This window comes from Peromyscus maniculatus, chromosome 8 (genome assembly GCF_049852395.1).
Source record: "Peromyscus maniculatus bairdii isolate BWxNUB_F1_BW_parent chromosome 8, HU_Pman_BW_mat_3.1, whole genome shotgun sequence".
Lineage (NCBI taxonomy): Eukaryota > Metazoa > Chordata > Mammalia > Rodentia > Cricetidae > Peromyscus > Peromyscus maniculatus.
The window spans coordinates 103,166,861-103,189,418 of NC_134859.1; the positions used below are offsets into that span (position 1 = coordinate 103,166,861).

Sequence of the window (22,558 nt, forward strand, 5' to 3'; positions counted from 1 at the left end):
GCCCAAACGGAAAGTTTGGCGATTTTTGTTGCTGAGGTCTTACCCGACTCAGCCAATGACCTGGAACATACTCCCTAACTTCCTCGGTTATCTTCAACAAGACTTCAGAAACCTGTCTGGAGTTCGCACATACTGTCTTCCCGTCGGGATGAACTGTTGTGTATTGAAGGATCCCAAGCTGGGTGAAAATGGTTTTATTTCACATGCAGCAAAACAAGGGCAGAAGGTGGCACACCATCCAGTACAGCTGTGGACCACGAAGAGTGACCTCTGTGTTAGGGAGCAACACTCATAACTTAAATATTCAAAGGTTCATAAAGGTATGTCTCCACATAGTAATCCCAGAGATATTCCAGGGCTGCAGTAAACCAGTCTCTGGAAAGTTCTTGGATTTATTCCATTACTGGGGAAAATGATTCTTTTGACCTGTTGTCAGGAAACTGTAAAACCTGCTAGCTAAGGACAGTGGTGGGGAGGTAGGTCAGATGACCTCTAGACAGAGCAAGGATGCTCCCAGGTGTAGGGGACCAGGGGTACAGTTGTGTCATCCTCCTTCTCCCAAGGAACAGACAGCTGAGGCCCCTGTTGTCTTGAAGCTTAAAGTCTCTGGCCTGGGGCAGCTGGGGCATGCTAGCTGAGGTAAGGACGAGCACTGTGGAAGCAATAGGGTCTGGTAATTCAGTTCAAGCACGGCCCCTCATCACTTCCAGACCCAACATGTCGCTGACAGCGCCCCTTTGTAGCTGGGGAAAAGTGGGTGTTTTGGTGCAGCACAAAAGGACAAAGTCTAGTGCAATGTGTGTGACCCTGAGACTTCCTGGGTCCAACCACATGTGCCACACTACATTCCATGTGGCGGGGAGGGGGAGTCACCAAAGCAGGAGGATGCAGAGTGGCAGGAGGTGTCTTCCCTTAAAGGCTTAAGGGAAACACAGCAGTTTATTTCATGCCAAGCAAGAGGTAGTGAGTAGGATGGCCTATTCCCACTGCAGGAGATATGCTTTTCCTAGAAAGCCACAGTACCTGCTTCTGAAGGGAAACACTGGCACTCTTCCATTTCCCTTCCTATCCCTAGTTGAGGCTATCAAGCCGTGTTCCCTGTCCTGCTGAGATGTCCATAGGACACAACCGGCCACTGTCAGGAAAAGCACGTCACTCACTCAATAGCCACTTCAGGATGCTGCTGATGCAGAAACGGAGTGAAGACTATAGTACACTCTAGATTCTCACTCTGGACCACTGCTGCCCCCTTTGGTTCAGGTAGCAGCAGTGCCTGCTAGCCAAGCTGCATGGAACACCAGTGGGAGGTACAGTCTCCCATGTCATGCCTCTTCAGGATGAAAATACGCAGTTCTTGAAGGGGTTGGAAAGGCGCTCTTTGGAGCCCTCTCCCTGGTAGCAAGGGATGCCAGTAAAAAAAGTGAAAACCCACTCCAGGCCCAGAGTCCACCATCCCAGGGCAGCCAGTGAAGCCACCAGCTACTCCCCACCCACACAGTACGGCCACTTCAAGTCACACAGGCAGATAAAACTGGTCCTTTTAGGGGCCCAAGAAGAGATGATCACAGCAGTGGCTTGCCTCCTGATAAATGTCCAGGGCCCTGGTCTACACCAAGCTGGAAACACTGTAAGGGTGTCCAGTGGCTGGACAAGACAGAGCCTGTCTCAGGCTGCCTGCCTTCCAAGGAGAGATGACAGCACTCGCTGGGTCATAGGTTCCCCCACTGCTCCACAGGAGGAAACTGGTCCACTTCACCCAGCTCTGTGCTCAGCTGCTCCCCTAGAGCAAAGCTCAGCTTATACCGAAGCCGCACCTTCTCCTGTAACAGAGGGCGGCAGGTGAGAATCAGTCCAGGAGTCCCTCTGTAGGTCACTCTCTTGACTCTGCTGGTGGGATGGACCTTGTGCACCCATGTCTACCCATGCTCAGTCCCTTAACCTGGGACAGGAAGGAGTTCCTGCTACAGGTCATGCCAGGACTTCAGACAAGAGGCGCCGAGGTGGCACTCCTGTGTCCTAATTGGGGCAGCAGGACCAGGGGGGTATTGTGGAGTCTCCCATGCTTACCTTCAGTGGATTGGCCAGCAGCATGACCTGGGTAATGGCTGCAGGTGGTTGGATGGGACTAAACGGAGAAAGTTCTGTCCCAGAGGGTGGCTGCAACTTCACTTTCATTGACTGAAGATAAAAAAGAAGCTCCTTTGAAGGGAATGGTCCAGGTGTCTGAGAGAGACCAACTGCTACCTGCTGGCCACTGAATGGCGGCCAAAATAGTAGGTTCAAGATAAGGGAGGCGGATACCTTGGGCACTGCGGCCTGCAGCACAATGCTCTTGACTGGCAAGGGAGCTGTGTTCAGCATGGACACTACCACCACCAGCACATCGGGCCGTCCTGGGGGACACTCCTTAGCAAAGTGGAAAAGGATGCGGAAGCCATTTTTATCATAGGCTGTCACCGGAAGAGCACTGCCTGCAAGGAGGTGTCACTAGTGAGTATAGAGTAGGACAGGAGAGAATACCCAAGGCACTCCAGAGCCCCAGTGGTTCTTGAGTGAAGCCAAGCAGGATGGAGAAAAGCAAGTGTGGCTGAACTGTGCTCCCCTGTGAGAACTGGAGAGGCCAAGTTACACAAGTGCTGTAGGAAGGTGAGTAGAGCTGGCTGTGGTGACACACACCTTTATTCCCAGCACTCGGGAGGCAAAGGCAGGTGGATCTCTGTGAGTTCAAGGCCAGCCTGGTCTACAGAGTGAGTCCCAGGACAACCAGGGCCTCACAGAGAAACCCTGCCTCGAAAAACAAAACAAACAAAAAGCTGAGATAGGCTGGAGAGATGGCTTAGTGGTTAAGAGCACTTGCTATTCTTGAAGAGGATCTAGCTTCCCAGCACCCACACTGGGCAGCTCACAACTGCCTGCAGCTCCAGTTTCAGGAGTTCTGACACGCTCTTTGACCCCTGGGGGAACTTGTACTCATGCCAAGCACATGCATGGACTGAGGCACACAAACATACATAATGAAAATACAATCTTTAAAAAATTTTTAAGACAGCCAGGAGGTGGTGGCACATGCTTTTAATCCCAGCACTCTGGAGGCAGAGCCAGGTGGATCTCTGTGAGTTCAAAGCCAGTCTGGTCTACAGAGCAAGATCCAGGAAAGGTGCAAATCTACACAGAGAAACCCTGTCTCAAAAATAAATAAATAAATAAATAAATAAATAAATAAATAAATAAATAAATAAATAAATAAATAAATAAAAAATTTAAGACAGCAGGCAAGTAGACCCTTAACCATAAGTGACCCCTGCAAAGTCAGAACCCACTGACCACACACCTGTAAACACTGGCCGTGTGGCCTGCTGTCTGTCTCCAACACTTACTAGGCTTGATTGATTCCAAGGGCACATGGACATTGGCCAGGGAGAGCTCTGGGCCCCTCAGAGGGCTGCCTTGGGACTGGAAGGCTGGTGACTGGAAGAGAGGGCTTCCAGGTCCCGTGGAGAAGGGCAGGAGAGGCCTGGCTGGGGTAGAGGTGGGAAGCAGCGGGGAGGTGGTGGCCCCAGGAGAGAAACAAGAAACAGGTTTCACCAGGCCTGAGGTCCTGGGGGGGAAGGAAGGAAGGACAGAGGACAAGTCAGAGGGCAGGCTAGAACTGCTGGGCAACCCCTCAATCAAGGCCAATCCCTAGCTACCCAGGGCCACCAGCTTCCAGCCCAATTAACAGGACCAAAAGGGATCCCCATACCCCGTCCTCTGGAGCCTCCCTTTTGACCTGCATATGACACTCCACCCTCAGCCACCCTCTCTTCTCCCATCCATTACACTTTGGCCTCTTCCAGAAGCTGATCAAGGGCATCTAGGCGGTGCGAGTTGCTGTCACCCAGTGCTGAGCTGTGGCACTCTGGGGCTGTGGGATCAGCCTTTGGAACCGAGGCTGGGGCAGGTCCAGAAGAGAACGAGAAGGAACCAGTGCTGGGGGCAGGTGCACTGGCTGGGACCACAGGAGCTGGGAAGGGAGCAGGCAGTGGAGCGTGGGACGTACTTGAGGTAGACACTGGGGGAGGGAGCAGAGATCCATCTGAGGGGCAGCAGGCCGCAGACACGGGCCTGGGGTTGAAGAAGTCCAGGTCTGATGATGGCTCATTCTGTACAACAGGAACAGCAGGTGTGTAAAGGCTTAGGAGGGCTGCAGCACCACCACAGTTTATAACCCACCAGGTCAGTCCTCCTGAGGTATCCCATCATGACCCACAGAACTAAATGTTGGGGAACAACCCTTGGAAGCAGCATGTCCCAGCTACAGTGGACAGAGCTCTAGAGAATACAGCCGCTCTGGATCTAGCAAAGTGCAGCCAGGCACAGACTAAGTAACCGGTGAGCTCTGGTCCTTGGGCACTTTAGTGATGTAGCCATTGCTGTGCCTCTACCTGAAACAGGTGCCACTGACTATTTCCAGCTGACTCTCTGGAAGCAGTGGGGGCTGGGTCAGTAAGGCCTAAGAACACAAAAGAAAACTCAATGAGATGAGACCCTGGGCTGAGGCAGCAACCCCCCAACTCCCTGAAGAATGGTCATTTGAAGACAAGTGACGTTACTTGATGAATGGGAGAAGTATTCCCTTACAGCTAGATTTGGAAGGAAATCCACTTCCACCCTGTACATGAGACTGAAGGGCCGCCCAGGAAGAGAGGGGCTGAGTTGCACCGGAGCCATGTTCACCCTGGCATTCAGTGGCCCCCGGACCTTGACCGACAAAGCACACTAGAGACCCTTCCTCTAATGCCGCCCTTGCACGTACCCAAGCAGAGGAGCTCCTCATCTAGCAAGGAGAGGGCACTGCTCGTGCTCTCAGGCCCTGGGGGAGCCTCAGCCTGGCTGGATGACCGGCTTCGTGGAGGCCCAGAGGTCTGGGGGGGTGGAGGGAGGATAGGGATGCCTGAGGTGGCTGGGGCAGGCGCTGGGGCCAACACTGGGGAGGAGCTGCAGGGGGTGTCCAACTCAGCAAGGTCGATGAGGGTGCCTTGGTTACTGCAGTGGTCATTTCCTGGATGGGTCGACACAAGAGGAACAAAAACATCCAGGGTCAATGTAGTGCCTGTGTAGCAGGAGGCAGGACCCCGGCCGGACACAGGCACTAAGGCTTTTAGCTTCTGTCCCAAATCAGTAGCATTTCTCCAGGGAAATTGAAAACCAGGCTTGAGAAGACAAGCGGAACAATCTCCATGCATACCTCCTGCCTCTGAGAAGCAAAAGACCACTTGAAATGGTTGGGAATTCCCTCAGGCCCTAAGACTTGCCACTTGTGGCTCAGTGGTCAGGACTTGGGGCTGGTCTGGAGGGTCCCAGAATGGGGAATCATAGGATGTACCTTCAGAGTCAGGCATGGTTGAGGTGGTCACCTCACCATTGATGATCTGCCCTTCAATAATTGTTTTGTAAGAGCTGATGACCCTGGAGAGGTTGTCACTGGCCTGCAGGATGTCCCCTAGAGCAAAAGAGACTCCTCACTGTGAGGGCCGTGACGACTCTCACACAGATCCTTGCCAAGTACTCTTTATGCTCACCCAAGCTGTTGTCATTGTCTTCTGTCTCACTGGCTAATTTAAATAATGTCCGTCTCTTGTTCTCACAACGATCAAACAGCTCCTGAGAGAGACCCGGACATAAAAATCAACTACAGAGGCTCTCAGAAGTTATCTGATTCAATGTGGGATGCCCCTACAGCCACAGTTAGTTCCTGGCAGAACTGGGACCAGAGCATGCATCTTTGTGCTGTCAGGATTCACTCAACAACGCTGCCCAAGTCTTTGTATCAACTCAAAGTCACTCAAATGGTAGACGAGATGTGTGTCTCAGAAAACACAGCCAAGCTACAACATCACCATCAGGGTCTCGGGAGTCTCCAACCCACGTGTCCCCAAGGCTTAAAGGCGGAGAGGAGGAGTGAGCACCTAGACACTGACTGGAGTCTCGGGCAAGCACCTGCCCCAGGGCTGTTAGCTGTGTGAAATAAAAGCACTGTCCTTCATCCCCCTGCTGTAGCACTTGCAGCTGGAGTGTTAGTTGTATAAACAGGGACACTGCCCTCTGCTGTCATGAACAAGCCCCAAAAGCAAGCACGTCCTCAGCAGACCAGATCCCACTTGGGGGGAGCAATGCGAGCATGGAGCTCTCTGCTCACAGCAGCTTACCTTCATGAGCTCTTTGTCAGCCTCCGACGAGTACTCGTGGCTGTAGTGAAGGAGCATCTCATGGAGCAACTTGACATTGTTGTTAACTTCCTCCAACGTGTGCAGGCGCTTGGTCACCTTCTGGATTCGAGCCTCATCCTGCCTCAGCCAAGAGGGTGCAGGAAAAAACAAGTTCACCTAGCTTGCCTTTCGACCACCAGGCAGGGCTCCTTCGTTACCCAACAGAACAAGGGCAGAGGCCAAGTCTCAGAGCTCTGCTTAGCCTGTTTCCTGAGACTGCAGGCCTCAGACTTACCCTGGGCTCTTCTTTTAGTGAGACCTCCCCTCCACCACTCACACCCACCGCTTCTCTACTGCTTTCTCCCATAGACAATACAAGGCCCCTCCTAAACTCACTCCAGTTCAGGGCTGGTGCAGAGTGAACAAGACAGGCCTAAGATCTCTGGGGAAGGACTTCTGCTCTGTGGTGACATGCTTCTGTGCCCCACACTACCCAGAGGACCAGGACCCACTCACTTCCTTCACCATGGACTTGATGAGTTTGTTAGCTTCCTGCAGATCATCTGGGTTCTTGCTTTTCAGCAGCTTGGCTAAAAGCTGGAAGAGAAGGTGTCTAAAGTGAAGGAAGGGGAGCATGTGCCGAGCCTCACTGGGCAGACTAGAAGAAACTATAGCTCCCTGTGATACCAAGCAAGACCCCATTTCATGTCTGGTAGGGTGGCTCAAGCCTACAATGCCACCACTCAGGAGACTGAGGCAGAAAGATATCAAGTTCAAGGTTGGCTTACGCTACAGTGGGATACTGTCTCAAAAAATCAAAAGCAGCCGGGCAGTGGTGGCACACGCCTTTAATCCCAGCACGCAGGAGGCAGAGGCAGGTGGATCTCTGTGAGTTCGAGGTCAGCCTGGTCTACAGAGTGAGATCCAGGACAGCCAGGGCTACACAGAGAAACCCTGTCTTGAAAACAATAACTAACACTAAAAACAAAAGCCACCCTGACACACTCACCCCGCTACTGCCACAAGTCATCTGAAAGACTCCAGGCCCAAGACGGACTTTACCTTGGACTTCTCCTCATCATCAAAGACAGGGTTTCTGGGACGAGGTGGGGGAGAGGGGATGAGCGTTCTGTCCATGGGGATGGGGGGGTCTGACTGCACTATGCCTGAGGAGACACAAATGACAGAGTACGTGCTTAGGCAATGGTTATCTTGTCCTTCACACATCGCGGCCCAAATCCCTATGAGGAGCAAGAAAAAGAGCAGCCTGCTTTCATCTCAGCCTCACGACAACTCCCCACAGGAAGAGACAGGGCAGGGCCCTGGGAACCCAGCACTCCTTTGTCTTCTTTGCCGTGACCAGCACTCAGGGCCACCCTGAGGTTAATGAGAGGTCAACACACACCTTGTCTCTTCAGCATATGGTAGGCATCTCTGATCTTGGCTTCCTCCGGCAAGGCCAGCGTCCAGCTGAAAAGCAGCTCGATGACCTTAGTCTTCACCTTCTCAGACACCCTGTCTCCCAAGTACTAGAGGCAAAAGGAAGTCAGAGTCTAAGAACTGAGACCCTGAGGAGAACTGCTTTCTTCACAGCGTGTTCCCCATTCCAGTTCACAAGTCTACTTGAACAAACCCAGCACTCTACAGTGTGTGACAGAGTGGGGACGGGAGTGACAGAGCCTGGGCTTCCATGAAGAAGCTGCCTGAGACACTGAAAAAGGTGGGCAACGTAGTACAGACTTATTTATTTATTTATTTTTAAAGGTGAACTGAACATACTTGTGAGGATTTTTTTTTTTAAAAGATTTATTTATTTATTATGTATACAGCATGTATTCCTGAAGACCAGAAGAGGGCACCAGATCTCACAGATGTTGTGAGCCACCATGTGGTTACGGGGAATTGAACTCAGGACCTCTAGAAGAGCAGCTAGTGCTCTTAACCGCTGAGCCATATCTCCAGGGCCCTACAACCACATCTCCTTGAAGGACTGTCTGAGAATGCCACCAACGTGAGATATGGTTCCCTCTGTCTAGAGCTACCCAACAGACCCCGGCCATTGGAGCAAATAAGCAAAACTTTGTATCCAATGTAGGCTAGGAGCACAGAGTACTAGCTTTCTTTTCTTTCTTTTTTCTTTTCTTTTTTTAGATTTACTTATTATGTATATATTGTTATAGTGTTCTGTCTGCGTGTATGCCTACAGGCCAGAGGAGGACACCAGATCTCATTACAGATGGTTGTGATCCACCATGTGGTTTCTGGGAATTGAATTCAGGACTTCTAGAAGAGCAGTCAGTGCTCTTAACCTCTGAGCCATCTATCCAGACCCAGGGTATTAGCTTTCTCCACTTTTCCTGGACACATACAGCCATGTTTATGCTGGGAGACCATCAGGAGGCTACTCAGACTTCAGACTGATCAGTCATTGGTATTTCTAGGAACCAGGTTTACAAGTACAGGACACAGAGCATCATCTCTGTGAAGATGTTAAATGACCAGAAAAGCCAGTAAAAAAGGAAGGGACATAATAGAAGCTCCCAGAACACAGGACATTGCTATCAACTGACCTTTGGAGAGACGACTTTGATTAATTCATTCAAAAATCGGAACTTTCCCACTTCGTTATGAAATCTCCTCCCACAGTTCTTCATACATGCCTCTAGCACCTGCAGCCACACAGAGAGAGGCAGTCTGTGACAGGAGGTATGGCACCTGAGACATACAGTATTTTTTTAATATATATTTTATTTAAATAACATTTTTTTCCCCAATCTGGAGTGTCCTATGCACTTCAGGATATTCCCACTTACACCCTCCTCCCGTTCCACTCCTCCTCCATCTCCATTCAGAAAGGGGCAGGTCTCCCATGGCCTTCAACACAGCATGGCACATCAAGTTGAGGCAGGATCCTTAATATTGTATGAGGCAAGGGGAGGAGCTCAGTACTGCCCCACACAGCACTAAGGAACCTGACCAGGTGAAGGGACTCACTATGAGAAATGGTGCACACTCCCTTGGGAATGGAGGCTGCGTCACAGAGCCACTCGACACAAATCCTTCCTTCTAAGGGCATGCTCTGCAGAGAATGCTACACAAGGGCTAGAGCAGGCAATGTTGAGACCCAGATACCAAGACAGTTTGCTGCCAGACCTGCAAGGGCCTTCCACAGAGATACTGACTTGGAACCTTAGGAGGAAAACCACGTTCTAAGGAGAAAGGCCCTCTGACTCAGGGTCCAGGGTCCTTTCCGCAAATTGACCTTTTTATGGGGGTAGATGTTTAAATCTATCATCTTTCATTTAGATGATGGGGCCTTTCCCTTGCCTCCTTTTTTTGCACGTTCCTATTCTGCTTGGGGCCCCATCATTCATGCAGCTTGCACACGGCAGTGTTCAGGTCTGAACGTACGTGTGTAGGAGCCAGGATAACCTCAGGCACCCTTCCTTAACTGAACTCCACCTTGTTTTGAGACAGGAACTCTCACTGGCCAGGACTACCAATTAGTCTAGGCTGGCCGGCCAGTGCCTGCCGTCTTTGTCACCCAGGATCACATCTGGTTTCCTGCAGGTCCCAGGGACTCAGGTCCTCATGCCAGCACAGCACTCTACCAACGGAGCCACCCCCCTAGTCCCTCGGTGTCGGTCTCTGCTTTTCTGTTTTGAGGCAGGTTAGTCTGGAACTCAATGCGATCTGCCAGCCTCTGTCTACTGAGTGCTGGAATTAAGTGTCTGGTAACAAATGCTGGGATTAAAAGCATATGATAGGCTGGGTGGTGGTGGTGCAAGCCTCTGATCCCAGCACTTGGGAGGCAGAAGCAGGTGAATCTCTGAGTTCGAGGCTAGCCTGGTCTACAAAGTGAGTTCCAGGACAGGCTCTAAAAGCTACACAGAGGAACCCTGTCTAGATAAACCAAAAAGCATGTGATAACATGTCCAGTAGTTTCTTTTTAAAATAAACACACATACATAGGGAAGGAATTTTTTTTTTAGGGAAGGATTTTGTTTTATGTATACAGGTATTTGTCTGCCTGTATGTCTGTGCACCACATGTGTACAGTGCTAGAGGAGGCCAGAAGAGAGCATGGGATGCCCTAAAACTCGAGTTACAGATGGTTATAAGTTTCCATGTGAGTGCTGGGAATTAAACCCAGGTCTTCGGAAGATCAGCCAGTACTCCTAGCCACTGAGCCAGCTTCCCCAGCTCCCAGTGGTTTGTTTCTGTAAAGCAAGGTTTCTCCACTGCAGCCTGGCTGACACTTCAGACTCGCCCCTCTTTGCTCTGGAGCTGTCCTATGCATTTCAGGATACTTAGCTGCACCCCTGGCTACCACTCTCTAGAAGCCAGCAGCACTATTACACTACCCTCTACGATAAAAGTATCCCCAAACACTATCAAATGTCTCTGGAGACCAAAATTGCCTCCCTGCAAACCAGGCATGGTGACACATGCCTGCAGTATTAACACTTTAGAGATGGAGACAGAAGGATTGAGACATCTTAAAATCAATCAATCAATCAATCAATCAATCAACCAAATGAAGAGCTTGATTGCCCTTGAAAATCACTGTTGTAAAGGTCTTGGCTCCACAGGGAAAGAGCACTGCACCTGGGCCTCTACACACCATTGTTCTTCTGTCTCCAGGAACCAAATGAAGTCAAGGTCAGAGAGGACCCAGAGTCTCTAAATCTGGCTGTTGTCTGGGGAGCAGGGAAGCACCTGAATGTTCCCCTCACTGCCTGACCAAATACTGACCTCTGCCCTTGTGGCCCGTGACTATCAGCATGACATCTTCACTAGTACCGACAGCATCTTCAGGTATGCCACCAACTGGATCTCCCAGGCTTTTCTTTGGCTGGCTGACTTTTTTGTTCTTTTTTGAGACAGGGTTTCTCTATGCAGTGCTGGGTGTCCTGGAACTTGTTTTGTAGACCAGACTGGTCTTGATCTCACAGAAATCTGCCTGACTCTGTCCATGAGCCATTGACTCTGAAGTGTCAAGACTACTTAAGTCCTCTCTGAGCCCTGGACTGGACTGAAGGTCCCGCCTCTGGGATCCCTCTGTCACCTGTGCAGCCTCCGTGCTAGGTCTAGAGGCATGAGTACTTGTAGACCAGCTGATAGACATGTTCTAGAAATGCTCAACCTGTATCGCTGGACTTTGGGCATGAGCCTGATTACCACCGATGGCCTAATGGGTGTGTGAGGAAAGACCTGAGCAAGTGAATTTCCACTGCTTTCATCTCTGACAGCAAAGACCTACCGTGAGGGCCTGCACTGCCTCCCATTCCTGTGGAGACTGGATCTTGTGAGCCAGGAGTCGGACAGCGATCTGGGGCCTGGTGGACAAGCACACTACAGTCAGTCTGCAGATGGAGGGCCATCTGGCCAGCCCTCCTTGGTCAGGTTTTAGCCTTCTCTCTCACTGGCACTCACCCTTCAAGCTCTTTGTTGATCTGATCACAGAAGCCAATGATATATTCCCAGTCTTCCTGGCGGTTAGAAGGATTGGTAGCTTTATCTTGGGGCACAAAACAGAGGAAAACTGTTAGAAGAGCAATTCACAACACAAGGTTGTCTTCATAATTTTTAAACACAGTAAGTTTGCTTCCAAATTTGTTTCATAAGGATGTTTCCAGAGTTAAGCCAGACAACAATATAAATCCTGCTTTCTGCCTAATATTTTTGGAAGTTGCAATAAAAAAATGAGAAAGCAGCCAGGTGATGGTGGCACTCACCCATAATCCCAGCACTTAGAAGGCAGAGGCAGGCAGATCTCTGTGAGTTTGAGGCCAGTCTGGTCTACAGAGCGAGATCCAAGACAGGCACCAAAAATACACAGAGAAACCCTGTCTTGAAAAACCTACAGATCCTTCATAAACATTTTCTAGACATAACCTTTTATTTATTTATTTATTTATTTATTTATTTATTTATTTATTTATTTATTTATTTATTTATTTATTGTTTATACAGTGTTCTGCCTGCATGTATGCCTACAGGCCAGAAGAGGGCACCAGATCTCAATACAGGTGGTTGTGAGCCACCATGTGGTTGCTGGGAATTGAACCGAGGTCCTCTGGAAGAGCAGTCAGTGCTCTTAACCACTGAGCCATCTCTCCAGCCCAACCTTTCTTTTTTTTAATGGTATATTTTTTATTTAAATTTATTTTATGTGCACTGGTGTGAAGGTGTCAGATCCTCTGGAACTGGAGTTACAGATAGTTGTGAGCTGCCATGTGGGTGCTAGGAACTGAACTCAGGTCCTCTTAACGGCTGAGTCATCTCTCCAGCCCGACCTAACCTTTCTTAATGCTTTAAAGATTTCTGAAGTTGCACAGGACCCTCTACAAATGTATTTGGCTCTAATTAAACACCTACCAATCTTGTGCAGTCTTCCCCTGCATAAACAGATTCAGCAATTTAAACCCTGTTTAAATTGCCTTCAATGATCAAGTACAGACAAATCCTGTGAGCATTCTGAGGGCTACAGAAGTTCTAGAATTCCAGCACTAGATGTAAAGCCCAGAACACTTGCTTTGGCCTCCTTCCTGCTACTTGGCATATGTGCGAAAAGAAGATGGCTCAGCTGCGGGTGGTGAAAGGCTCGGATGCAGATCTGAATTCTGCTCTCTGTGCCCAGAGACAAGAGAAAGCCTGAGCCACACATTTTCTCCAAGAGCCTTGATCTTCTGCAGTGACAGACCTTCCAACATTACACAAACTAACCTCCTAAGTTTCTAGATTTTGGTTCTAAATGTGGCTGCTTTCGTCTTCTTTACACTTATTTACTTGGGGGGGGGGTGTGGAGGCATGGGTGGGGCTCAAGTCCTGTGAATGTGGAAGTCTGTGGACAACTATAGGAATCGGTTCTCTCCTGTCATGTGAGTGGGTTTTTTTTGTCCCCTTAGACAGGGTTTCTCAGCTGGGCGGTGGTGGTGCACACCTTTAATCCCAGCACTTGGGAGGCAGAGGCAGGCGGATCTCTGTGAGTTCGAGGCCAGTCTAGTCTCCAAAGCGAGTTCCAGGAAAGGTGCAAAGCTACACAGAGAAACCCTGTCTCACAAAAAAAAAAAAAAAAAAAAAAAAAAAAAAGACGGATTCTCTGTGTAGCTTTGTAGGCTGTCCTGGAACTTGCTCAGTAGACAGGCTGGCCTCAAATTCACAGAGATCCACCTGCCTCTGTCTCCTGAGTACTGGGATCAAAGGCATTGGCCACCACAGCCAGGTGTGAGTTTTCCTTTATCATGTGAGAATCAAACTCAGACTTGGTGGCAAGCACCTTCACTGACTGAGCCACCTCAACATCATCACCACCCTCTTTTTTTTTTTGTTTGTTTGTTTTTTGAGACAGGGTTTCTCTGTGTAGCTTTGCGCCTTTCCTGGAACTCGCTTTGGAGACTAGACTGGCTTCGAACTCACAAAGATCCGCCTGCCTCTGCCTCCCAAGTGCTGGGATTAAAGGTGTGCACCACCACCGCCCGGGCCCATCACTACCCTCTTTTAAGATTCTTATACTTCAGCCCAGGCTGGTCTTGAACTCACAATGATCCTCCTACCTTGGCATGTGAAGTACTAAAATTGTAGGCAAGCATCACTACACCAAGCTGTGTTTTCTTAACTTTAAAAATCACCACTTGGTCTAGGCCTGAGAGCATTGGCCTGTAATGCCAACTGCGTGAGAAGTTGAAGCAAGAGGCCTGAAAGTTCAAGACTAGCCTGGGCTACAAAGTAAGTTTAAGGTTAACCTGGACAACTTAACAGGACCTTGTCTCACAAATTTTTTGAGACAAGGTTTCTCTGTGTAGCTCTGGCTGTCCTGGAACTTGCTTTGCAGACCAAGCTGGCCTTGAACATACAGAGATCTGCCTGCCTCTGCCTCCATGGGATCAAAGTTGTGTGCCACCATTGCCTGACTTGTTTCACAATTTTTTTAAAAAGGGGAAAAAATGCCTGGTGGTACATGCCTTTAATCCCAGCACTCAAGAGGCAGAGGCAGGTGGATCTCTGTGAGTTGGAGGCCAGCCTAATCTACAGAGTGAGATGCAGGACAGGGCTACACAGAGAAACCCTGTCTCAAAAAATCAAAAAAGAGTGCCGGGCGTTGGTGGCGCACGCCTTTAATCCCAGCACTCGGGAGGCAGAGCCAGGCGGATCTCTGTGAGTTCGAGGCCAGCCTGGGCTACCAAGTGAGCTCCAGGAAAGGCGCAAAGCTACACAGAGAAACCCTGTCTCGAAAAACCCAAAAAAAAAAAAAAAAAAAATCAAAAAAGAAAAAGAAAATAGAAAAACAGAAAAAGAAGGTTGGGGATATAGCTCAGTAGTAGAGGACTTTCCAAGCATGTACAAGGCTCTTGGTTTAATGACCAATACCAATAAACAAACATAAAGCACCAGGTAAGTTTGGCATGCCAATGGATGTCTACAATCTCAACTCTCATAAGACAGAAGCAGGAAGGTCAGGCATTTCTGGTGGCTTGGGTTACAAAGAAAATTCTGTATTCCCCACCCACAAATCACCAGTAAGGTAGAGGACTGAATCCTAAGAACCCACCACCCTTCCACCAAGAACAGGCATCTGAGCAGAGGTCTTCTTAGACTGGGGCTGGTTCTACCTGACAGGGCTTCTGGTCTGGCTTCAGCAGGAAGACGCTAGTGACCAAAGTTTGAATTTAGAAAGTGAGGCCACGACTGGCAGTAGTGGCACACGCCTTTAATCCCACTTGAGAGGCAGAGCCAGGTGATCTGAGTTCGAGGCCAGCCTGGTCTACAGAGCGAGATCCAGGATAGGAACCAAAACTACACAGAGAAACCGTGTCTCAAAAAAACAAAAAGAAAGAAAAAGAGAGAGAGAGAAAGAAAGAGAGAGAGAGAAAAAAAGAAAGAAAGAGAGAAAGAGAGAGAGAGAAAGAAGGAAGGAAGGAAGGAAGGAAGGAAGGAGAGAGAGAGAGAGAGAGAGAGAGAAAGAAAGAAAGAAAGAAAGAAAGAAAGAAAGAAAGAAAGAAAGAAAGAAAGAAAGAAAGAAAGAAAGAAAGGAAGAAAGAATGAGGCCTCATGGCATAGGCCTTGTAGGACCCTTGTCCGAGGAGGTATGTCACTGGGGGCAGGCTTTGAGGTTTGAAAAGCCCACACCATTCCTTAGCTCTCTCTGCCTCATGGTTGTATCTCAAGACGTAAACTCTCAGCCACTGCTTCAGAGCCATGGCTGCCTGCCTGCCGCCCTGCTCCCACCATGACGGTCACAGACTCACCCTCTGAAAGTGCAAGCTTCAAGTTAAACACTGTCTTCTACAAGTTGCCTTGGTCATGGTGTCTTAGCCAGGGCAATAGAAAAGTCACTAAAATAGCCTGCAATCTCAACGTTGGACTTGGTAGGGTGAAGAAGGAGAATTCCAAGTACACTTATCTCAAAGTAAGAAGTAACTAGAGTTGAGAGCAACTAGGTGGTAGAGGTCCTGTTGAGCACATGGGAGGCCCCAGCGTCAATTCCCAGTAACATACACAAGTTTGTAAGTTTATATTTAGAGGAAAAAACACACGGCTAGGGCTTTTTATTTATTTTGAGACAGGGTCTCATGTAGCCCAGGCTAGGCTCCAACTCACTACGTAACCAAGGATGATCTTGACTCCTGACGCTCCTGCCTTTGCTTCCAAGTGCTGGGATTACAGATCTATGCCAAGGTGACTGTTCTCAATCTTGAAAGATAATTAGTAACACCTTCCAAATGGCAAGCACAAAGAGGGATTATTTTATTCAGCAGTGTCCATTTGATAAGAATTGGTTGTCGAGCCTACACCAATCACCAGACAATACTAGTCATCACCAAGGTCTCCTGGCCCAGGTGTGACTCTTCTCAGGTGTCAGTGTGGCTTTGCTATGCTAATCGCTATCTTTTGGGATGCTTCAAGTTTTCACATGAAACCAAGAAGCTACAGGACTCAAAATAAGACACCAAGAAGCCAGACCCATGCCTAATGCTTCTATAAGAGACACAAGACTTGCACAGTGGACAATGGGAAAACCATCTTCCAAACAGAGTAACATAAGGACTCCTACAAAGCAACAGGCAAAGAAAACTCTCTTCCCAAGCACTGCTGCCACCCAGAACACTCCATCTTCTTCTCACTGAGGACAGGGAACACAGTACCGCTTCCCAGTGTCTGCAGCTCAGAAGGCACAACCTGTCACCCATAGCAACTAGAAAAACTGCTGTGGGTAGTACTAGGTGACTCCAGCTCTCCAAGCTCATCACTTCACCTACTCCACATTTTCCTCATCTAGCAGAGCCAACAATGGAGTGTCGTTCCTCCGTCCGTCTCCGTCCCCGCCTTGAGCCACCCCTATGGGTCCCCCTCTGCTGACAGTTTGTCTTTTGGGTCTCTGGTGAAAGCCTCATCCTCCGCTGCTTCCATCCCTCCAGATGTCCTACTCTCCTTAAGTACTATTTAGCTTAAGCACTGCTAACCTCAGCTCCTACAGGGCGTCAGAGGATAGGGATGAAAACAAGCAGCTTTGACTACTCTGAACTCCACATGGCTTGGCCTCTCCAAGGAAACCAAGCTGCACACAGCAATGACCCAAAAATAAGCAGACCCAAGAGCACAGCAAAGGAAGGGCTCAAAGTTAACCTGTATGCTGCATCTTGAACCAAAGGAGAAAGGCACAGTTGCCTTGTCTCTCAGGCACTCATGGGAAACAAACTGCTATAACCCGCGAAGTTGTCTGAGATGATTCAAGCTTTCACACATCTCAAAAATAAGACACTGGAGGAGCTCCGGGTGAAGCACACAACACAGGCAGGCCCTTGAGGAAGCTGTGCTTCTATGTGAGCATGAGGAAGAAACTGGCACATAAACAAGTCTATAATTACGTTCCTTTGATACACAAATAAGTCTGAGGACCTGTCACTTCTCCTCACTGACTTCCCCTATTTCTATTTACAGTGCCACTATTCAAAAGCGCCCAGGTCTGAAACCCTACTGCTGATCCCTTCTCTTTCCTTCCCCATATCCTGGCAATCTTGCTCCCCCCCCCTTCTAAAATTTTTATTACATATTTATTTATTGTGTATGTGGGACGGGGGTAGGGGGGAGATGTGTGGTGTGTACAAGTGTGAAGGTTAAATGACAACTGGTGGGAGTTGCTTCTCTCTTTCCACTATGTGGTTCCCTGGGATCCAACTCAGGTTTAAGGCCTGGTGGCCAGTGCTCTTACCTGTGGAGCCATTTCCTGGCTCTTGGAGTCGCTTTCCTAATCCACGTCTTTGTACAATCTTTCTCCTCCCTACCCCAACTTCTTGCTCCTTCCAGAACCTGTCCTCCTCTCACATTCTGTGTCGTACACAACATCTGAGCCGGTGCGCATGGGTCCCACAGCACACACGGGGAGGCCAGAGGACAACTTTACAGAACTGATTCTCCTCCACATTTACATGGTCCCAATGGCTGCACCCAAGCGTGGCAGGCTTGCACAGCAAGCCTCTTTATTCACTGAACCATCTTGCCAATGCTGGTTTTTGGGGTTGTTTTGGAAACAAGGTCTCACTCGGTAACCCTTAAAGGTACTGGCCTCAAACTTGGGGAGAGCCTCCTGCCTCAGCCTCCAGGTGCTGGAGAACAGAGGAGAGCCACCACACCTAGCTTGCTGTCAACATTCTAGGTGAAGCCTGCCGTCAATCCTCCTCACAGGACAGTTTAATCAGGTCTAAGAGGAAGGGGAGCTTGCTAACTGTCAACACTCAAAACCCCTCAGGCAGAAATTTCCAGTGTCTCAGGATTTGACCCTAACTTCCCAGCCTAACTTCTTCTCTACTCCAACCCCTGCTACTCTGGGCTTTATACATCACCACCCAGCATTCTCGGGGCTGTCTCCCATGGTCTTTCTTTCATTTTGTTTTTTCAAGACACGGTTTCTTTGTGTAACAGTCCTGGCTGTCCTGGAACTCACTCTGTAGACCAGACTGGCCTCGAACTCACTGAGATCCACCTACCTCTGCCTCCCAAGTGCTGGGATTAAAGGTGTGCGTAACCACTGCCCAGCCGTCACCCATTTTTTCTTTTTCTTTCTTTTTCTTTATTTATTTATTTAACTTATTTTTTTTTTTTTTTATGCCGAATGCTGTTTTTTGAAGGAGGGAAGAGGTCTTAAATACAGGCTTATAGCACAATGAGAGAACTCCGGGGGAAGTTCGCTACGATGTTTTACAATTTTGCATCTAAGCTGTTAACGGGCATTATGCAGGACACACAGACAAGGAACTTCCCTTAAGCATTCAGGAGGGTGGAACCCAGCAGGGAATTAGCATAGGGAGAATATCAAGGTCAAGGTCAGCAAGTAAGGCAACAGTTACCCAAAACGGGGCCAGGGCCCTACAGGTCCCCCTTTTACTAAAAAATGAGCTTCTGATTTAGGTTGCATGGGACGTCAGCAGGTCACCTTACCCATCATAGAGCCGCCTGCCCAGGCCACACAGGTGCTGTCTTAGGTTGGTGAGCACCCCCCAGGCATTACTCATCTCTGAATACTCATTATCATACAGGCTCAATTGTGTGTGAGCTGCAGAGTTAACTGCTGCCAAAGATCTCAAAGTGGCACTGGGCTCACAATCTGTGTGTTCGACACAGAAAAGACCAACAGAAGTCCTATCCCACCCATAGCCAGTAGGCTAAAGGCAAATGAGCCATTCCCTTCCTTAACGAGCCTTGCTGCAAATTGGAGCCCTTGTAAGATGGTATCCCAAAAACAAATGGAACTTGAGTTTATAAATCTATAATTTCTTTCTTTCTTTCTTTTTAAAGATTTATTTATTTATTATGTACACAGAAGAGAGTACCAGATCTCAGTACAGATGGCTTTGGCCACCATATGGGTGTTGGGAACTGAACTCAGGACCTCTGGAAGAACAGTCGATGCTCTTAACCTCTGAGCCATCTCTGCAGCCCCAAAATTTATAATTTTCAAAGCCAATCGAAATGTATATAACTATTGATTTAAATTTATCATGCCCAATAGAATGAAAGATTGTTACAGCTACTTTTGCTGCCAGGGTCTCCATTGTGCTAGCTGTAGTAAGCAATTATGAAATGGTAATCCCAGAAACAGTAGCAGTGGTGCCCGCCACTGCTATAACAGCAACAACGGCAGCAGCAATGTCAAATTCTCTTCTGGCCGTCTCCCATTTTTTAAGGCCTAGCATGATGCTGTCTTCTCATTTTCTGTCTTTGGTCATTCTCCACTCTCCTTCCTCGATGACCTAAGGAAACCTGCATTTTAGTACTTACGGCTTCCACTCAGAGTCTCTGCCGCTTCAGTTTCTACCCATTGTGACATCACAGCCATCAAACTGAAGACAAAGACTACTTCAATTTCCTGGGCCTTTTTGTTTTATTTCTGTTTTTGTAAGGCTGGCATGGAACCCAGTGCCTTGCACATGTAAGTGAAAGCTCCATCACAAAACAACTGTTTAAACTTCACAATTCTTGTGCTCACTTTGGCAGCACATATATTAAAATTGGAATGTTAAAGAGAATATTAGCATGGCCACTGCACAAGGATAACACGCAAATTTGTAGTGTTCCATATTTTTTTGTGTTTTGTTTTTTGAGACAGGGTTTCTCTGTGTAACAGCCCTGGCTCTCCTGGAACTTACTCTGTAGACAAGGCTGGCCTTGAACTCACAGACATCTGTCTGCCTCTACTTCCTGAGTGCTAGGATTAAAGGCGTGTGCCATTACTGCCCAGCAAGTGTTCCATATTAAAAAAAAATAAATAAAATAAACTTTTTTTCTACCACCACCACCCCTCCCCCTGCCCCCAAGACAAGGTCTCACTGTGTATCTCTGGCTATCCTGGAACTCACTCTGTAGACCAGGCTGGCCTCAAATTCACAGAGATCTGTCTCTGCCTTACAGGTGCTAGGATTAAAGGTGTGTTCCACTATGCCTGGCGAAAATAAACTTCTCATAATACTCCACATGGCAGTGGCTTGCTAACCACCGGCTGAATGCGCCAAGCAGGACCTGAGAGGGTTGGAGTCATCATGAGATGGTTTGTGAGAAGAATCTGCGATGGGTTTGAAGCATTTAATTGAGCAAAGGGGAGCAGGGCTTTGGGGTTAATGAGAACACTGTGGTGGGAAAAGCACCAGAAGGCCACTGAGAAAAGGCAGGGAATGACCAGAGATGGACTGGAAGGATGGGGGCAGGTTTGGAAGCAGGGGGTGGGTGACCAATGGTAACTGCTGTCCCGGAAGCAGCATGCAGAGTGGACCAAGGAGAGGCTGCTGTGGTAAGGCAGGCAAACCATGGGTGACAAGACCTTCACTAAGATGGTATTGACTGGTTCACAGGATTGGTACAAGTCACACCATTCAGTCATGAGAACTGTGGAAGGTGCACATCTGAAATCTCAGCTTCATAGCATGTTTGAGGCTAGCCCGGGCTTCCTGAAACCCTGTCTCATAGAAAGAAAACAAGTAAATCAATCCTACTGAGCTCAGCTTAAGTCTCTTAAATTATTCCAATTTTTCTCATTACCATCTGCACACTGAACCAATTCCACCTCTGGTTATTCCCAGTTGCAAGGTTTTAGGAAAAGTCTGAGTGCAGTCAGAGTATCCGGTTTGAATTGTGGCTACAGAACTTGTTTTGTTAGCTGGGTCAACATTTTATTTATTTTCATCTTTCAAGAATGTGATTGGGGCTGTAATCCCAGCACTCAGGAGGCAGAAGCAGGTGATGTCTGTGAGTTCGAGGCCAGCCTGGTCTATGGAGCAAGTTCCTGAACAACCAGAGCTGCTATATAGCAAACAAAAAGAAAAAAAAAGAATGGGATTGGAAGCCAGGCACGGTGACATGACATACACTTTTAATTCCAGCACTGGGGAGACAAAGGCAGGCAGATCTCTGTGAGTTTGAGGCCAGCCTGGTCTACACAGAGGGTTCTAGGACAGCTGAATACTCTACAATGAACTCTAACCTCAGTGTTTTCAGTTTTGGACACGGGGTGTCACTGTTTGCCTTATTTAGTGTTTTGCTCACTTGTCAACCAGGCAGGCCCTGCCTCACCCCCCAGAACAGCTGGAACTACAGGGCTGGCTGTACACTAGGCTCCCTGGCTAAGTGATTTTAACCAATGTCTGCAATCCAGCACTGTGCACTCCTTGGAGAACTGTTCCATATAGGGAGAACTGTTCAGTGGCCTGCCTGCAACATCAGACTTTGCGAATGTAATCGTACTTTTCTTCCCTTTGGGGATGTGCGCCCCTTCAAGCCTAACTTCAATTTCCTGAAGGGTATTTCTTAAGGACGACAAGGCAACTGGGAGGCAAGTCTTCACACCCCAAAGGCTGGAGACTGTACTCAGTAAAATACCTTGGCACAAGGCTCTATGTAGGCATCCCAATTTCTGTCTCCATTTAAGAGGCTCCCCGGGGGCTAGCCCTTAGTTAACTTACTAACCCTTGTGATTAACCAGCCTTGTTAACCCTTACTAAACACATGAACTGCCTGCTAATGTTCAACCTCATTCCTTCCTAGCAATGTAAATTAGTAATGACAGCAGCACAATGATACAACAGCTTCACACTGCTCCAGAGCGGGTTATCTCGTTAGGTGTGAGTGTGTGAGTGTGAGTGTGAGTGTGTGTGTGTGTGTGTGTACACGCGCGCGCGCGTCCCTTTAATGCATATGTGGTACTCCATCCCTGCAGTCACTCTGGAAAAGAACTCTCACTTCAGGCATCGTGCCTGTGGAAAACGCGTATGCAGGGTCCATGGTCACAATCCTGGAGCCCCCAGCTTTGCACGGGTGGCACCACTCCCCACTCCCAGGGGGACCAGCCCAATCCGGAGCTTTTACATCCTTGGGGCTTTGGGGTGCAGGGTCCCTCAGCCTCCGCAACGCGCCTGTGCCTGTCAGCCCTAAGCACCCGGCTGTCGCTTTTCCCGGGTCTGCGAGACCTCGAGCTGCAGGTGTCGCGCGCCGGAGCCGGAGGACGCGCCGCGGGGAAGGGGCCCCTGCTCGCCCAGGGGTGAGGATGCGGGATGCTCGCGGCGAGGCCAGGCCGGGTGCGGACTGCCACAAGCCGCCGCCGCCGCCGCCGCCGCGGAAGGATGTCGGGGTGAGGGAGGGGCGCGGCCCGCGGTTGGAGGTCAGGCACAGCGGCCCCGGATACTCACTCAGCCAGGACTCCAGGCTCTCCCCTTCCGCCTCCGCCATATTGCAGCCGCCCAGTCCGGTCCTGCGGACTCAAACCTCGCGAGATTCTGCGCGAGCCGGTCCGGGGCGGGGCCCGCATGGGGGCCTGAGAGGATTGAGAGCTGCCGCCGACAGGCGCGCCGGACTGTGTCGAATATCGGGCGGACGGGCGT

At 49.2% G+C, this 22,558-nt stretch overlaps 1 protein-coding gene and 1 non-coding gene across 5 annotated transcripts in view; one reads left to right on the top strand and one right to left on the bottom strand.

Moving 5' to 3' along the window:
• The window catches only part of Gga3 (golgi associated, gamma adaptin ear containing, ARF binding protein 3), a 33,085-nt gene extending 10,536 nt beyond the window's left edge, over positions 1 to 22,549 (bottom strand). The window contains exons 1-18 of one of the 4 annotated variants that reach the window (XM_015987121.3): positions 22,367 to 22,549; positions 11,625 to 11,709; positions 11,452 to 11,527; positions 8,759 to 8,857; positions 7,594 to 7,717; positions 7,251 to 7,354; positions 6,705 to 6,785; positions 6,189 to 6,326; positions 5,562 to 5,643; positions 5,366 to 5,482; positions 4,796 to 5,041; positions 4,425 to 4,492; positions 4,040 to 4,142; positions 3,820 to 3,931; positions 3,378 to 3,598; positions 2,302 to 2,471; positions 2,068 to 2,178; positions 180 to 1,820 (exon numbers count right to left, since the gene is read on the bottom strand). In XM_015987121.3, coding sequence (XP_015842607.1) covers positions 1,710 to 1,820; positions 2,068 to 2,178; positions 2,302 to 2,471; positions 3,378 to 3,598; positions 3,820 to 3,931; positions 4,040 to 4,142; positions 4,425 to 4,492; positions 4,796 to 5,041; positions 5,366 to 5,482; positions 5,562 to 5,643; positions 6,189 to 6,326; positions 6,705 to 6,785; positions 7,251 to 7,354; positions 7,594 to 7,717; positions 8,759 to 8,857; positions 11,452 to 11,527; positions 11,625 to 11,709; positions 22,367 to 22,406 — 2,088 coding nt within the window. In that variant the 5' untranslated portion in view covers positions 22,407 to 22,549 and the 3' untranslated portion in view covers positions 180 to 1,709. Of the gene's footprint in view, positions 1 to 179; positions 1,821 to 2,067; positions 2,179 to 2,301; positions 2,472 to 3,047; positions 3,181 to 3,377; positions 3,599 to 3,819; positions 4,143 to 4,424; positions 4,493 to 4,795; positions 5,042 to 5,365; positions 5,483 to 5,561; positions 5,644 to 6,188; positions 6,327 to 6,704; positions 6,786 to 7,250; positions 7,355 to 7,593; positions 7,718 to 8,758; positions 8,858 to 11,451; positions 11,528 to 11,624; positions 11,710 to 22,366 lie in introns of those variants that run through there. The other 3 variants (XM_006993627.4, XM_076543715.1, XM_076543717.1) reach the window with 3 other exon arrangements.
• On the top strand, positions 19,670 to 19,774 carry LOC121831850 (U6 spliceosomal RNA). Its single transcript, XR_006075453.1, has one exon. It is a non-coding gene; the product is annotated as a U6 spliceosomal RNA (small nuclear RNA).
• Positions 22,550 to 22,558: the final 9 nt, after the last annotated feature.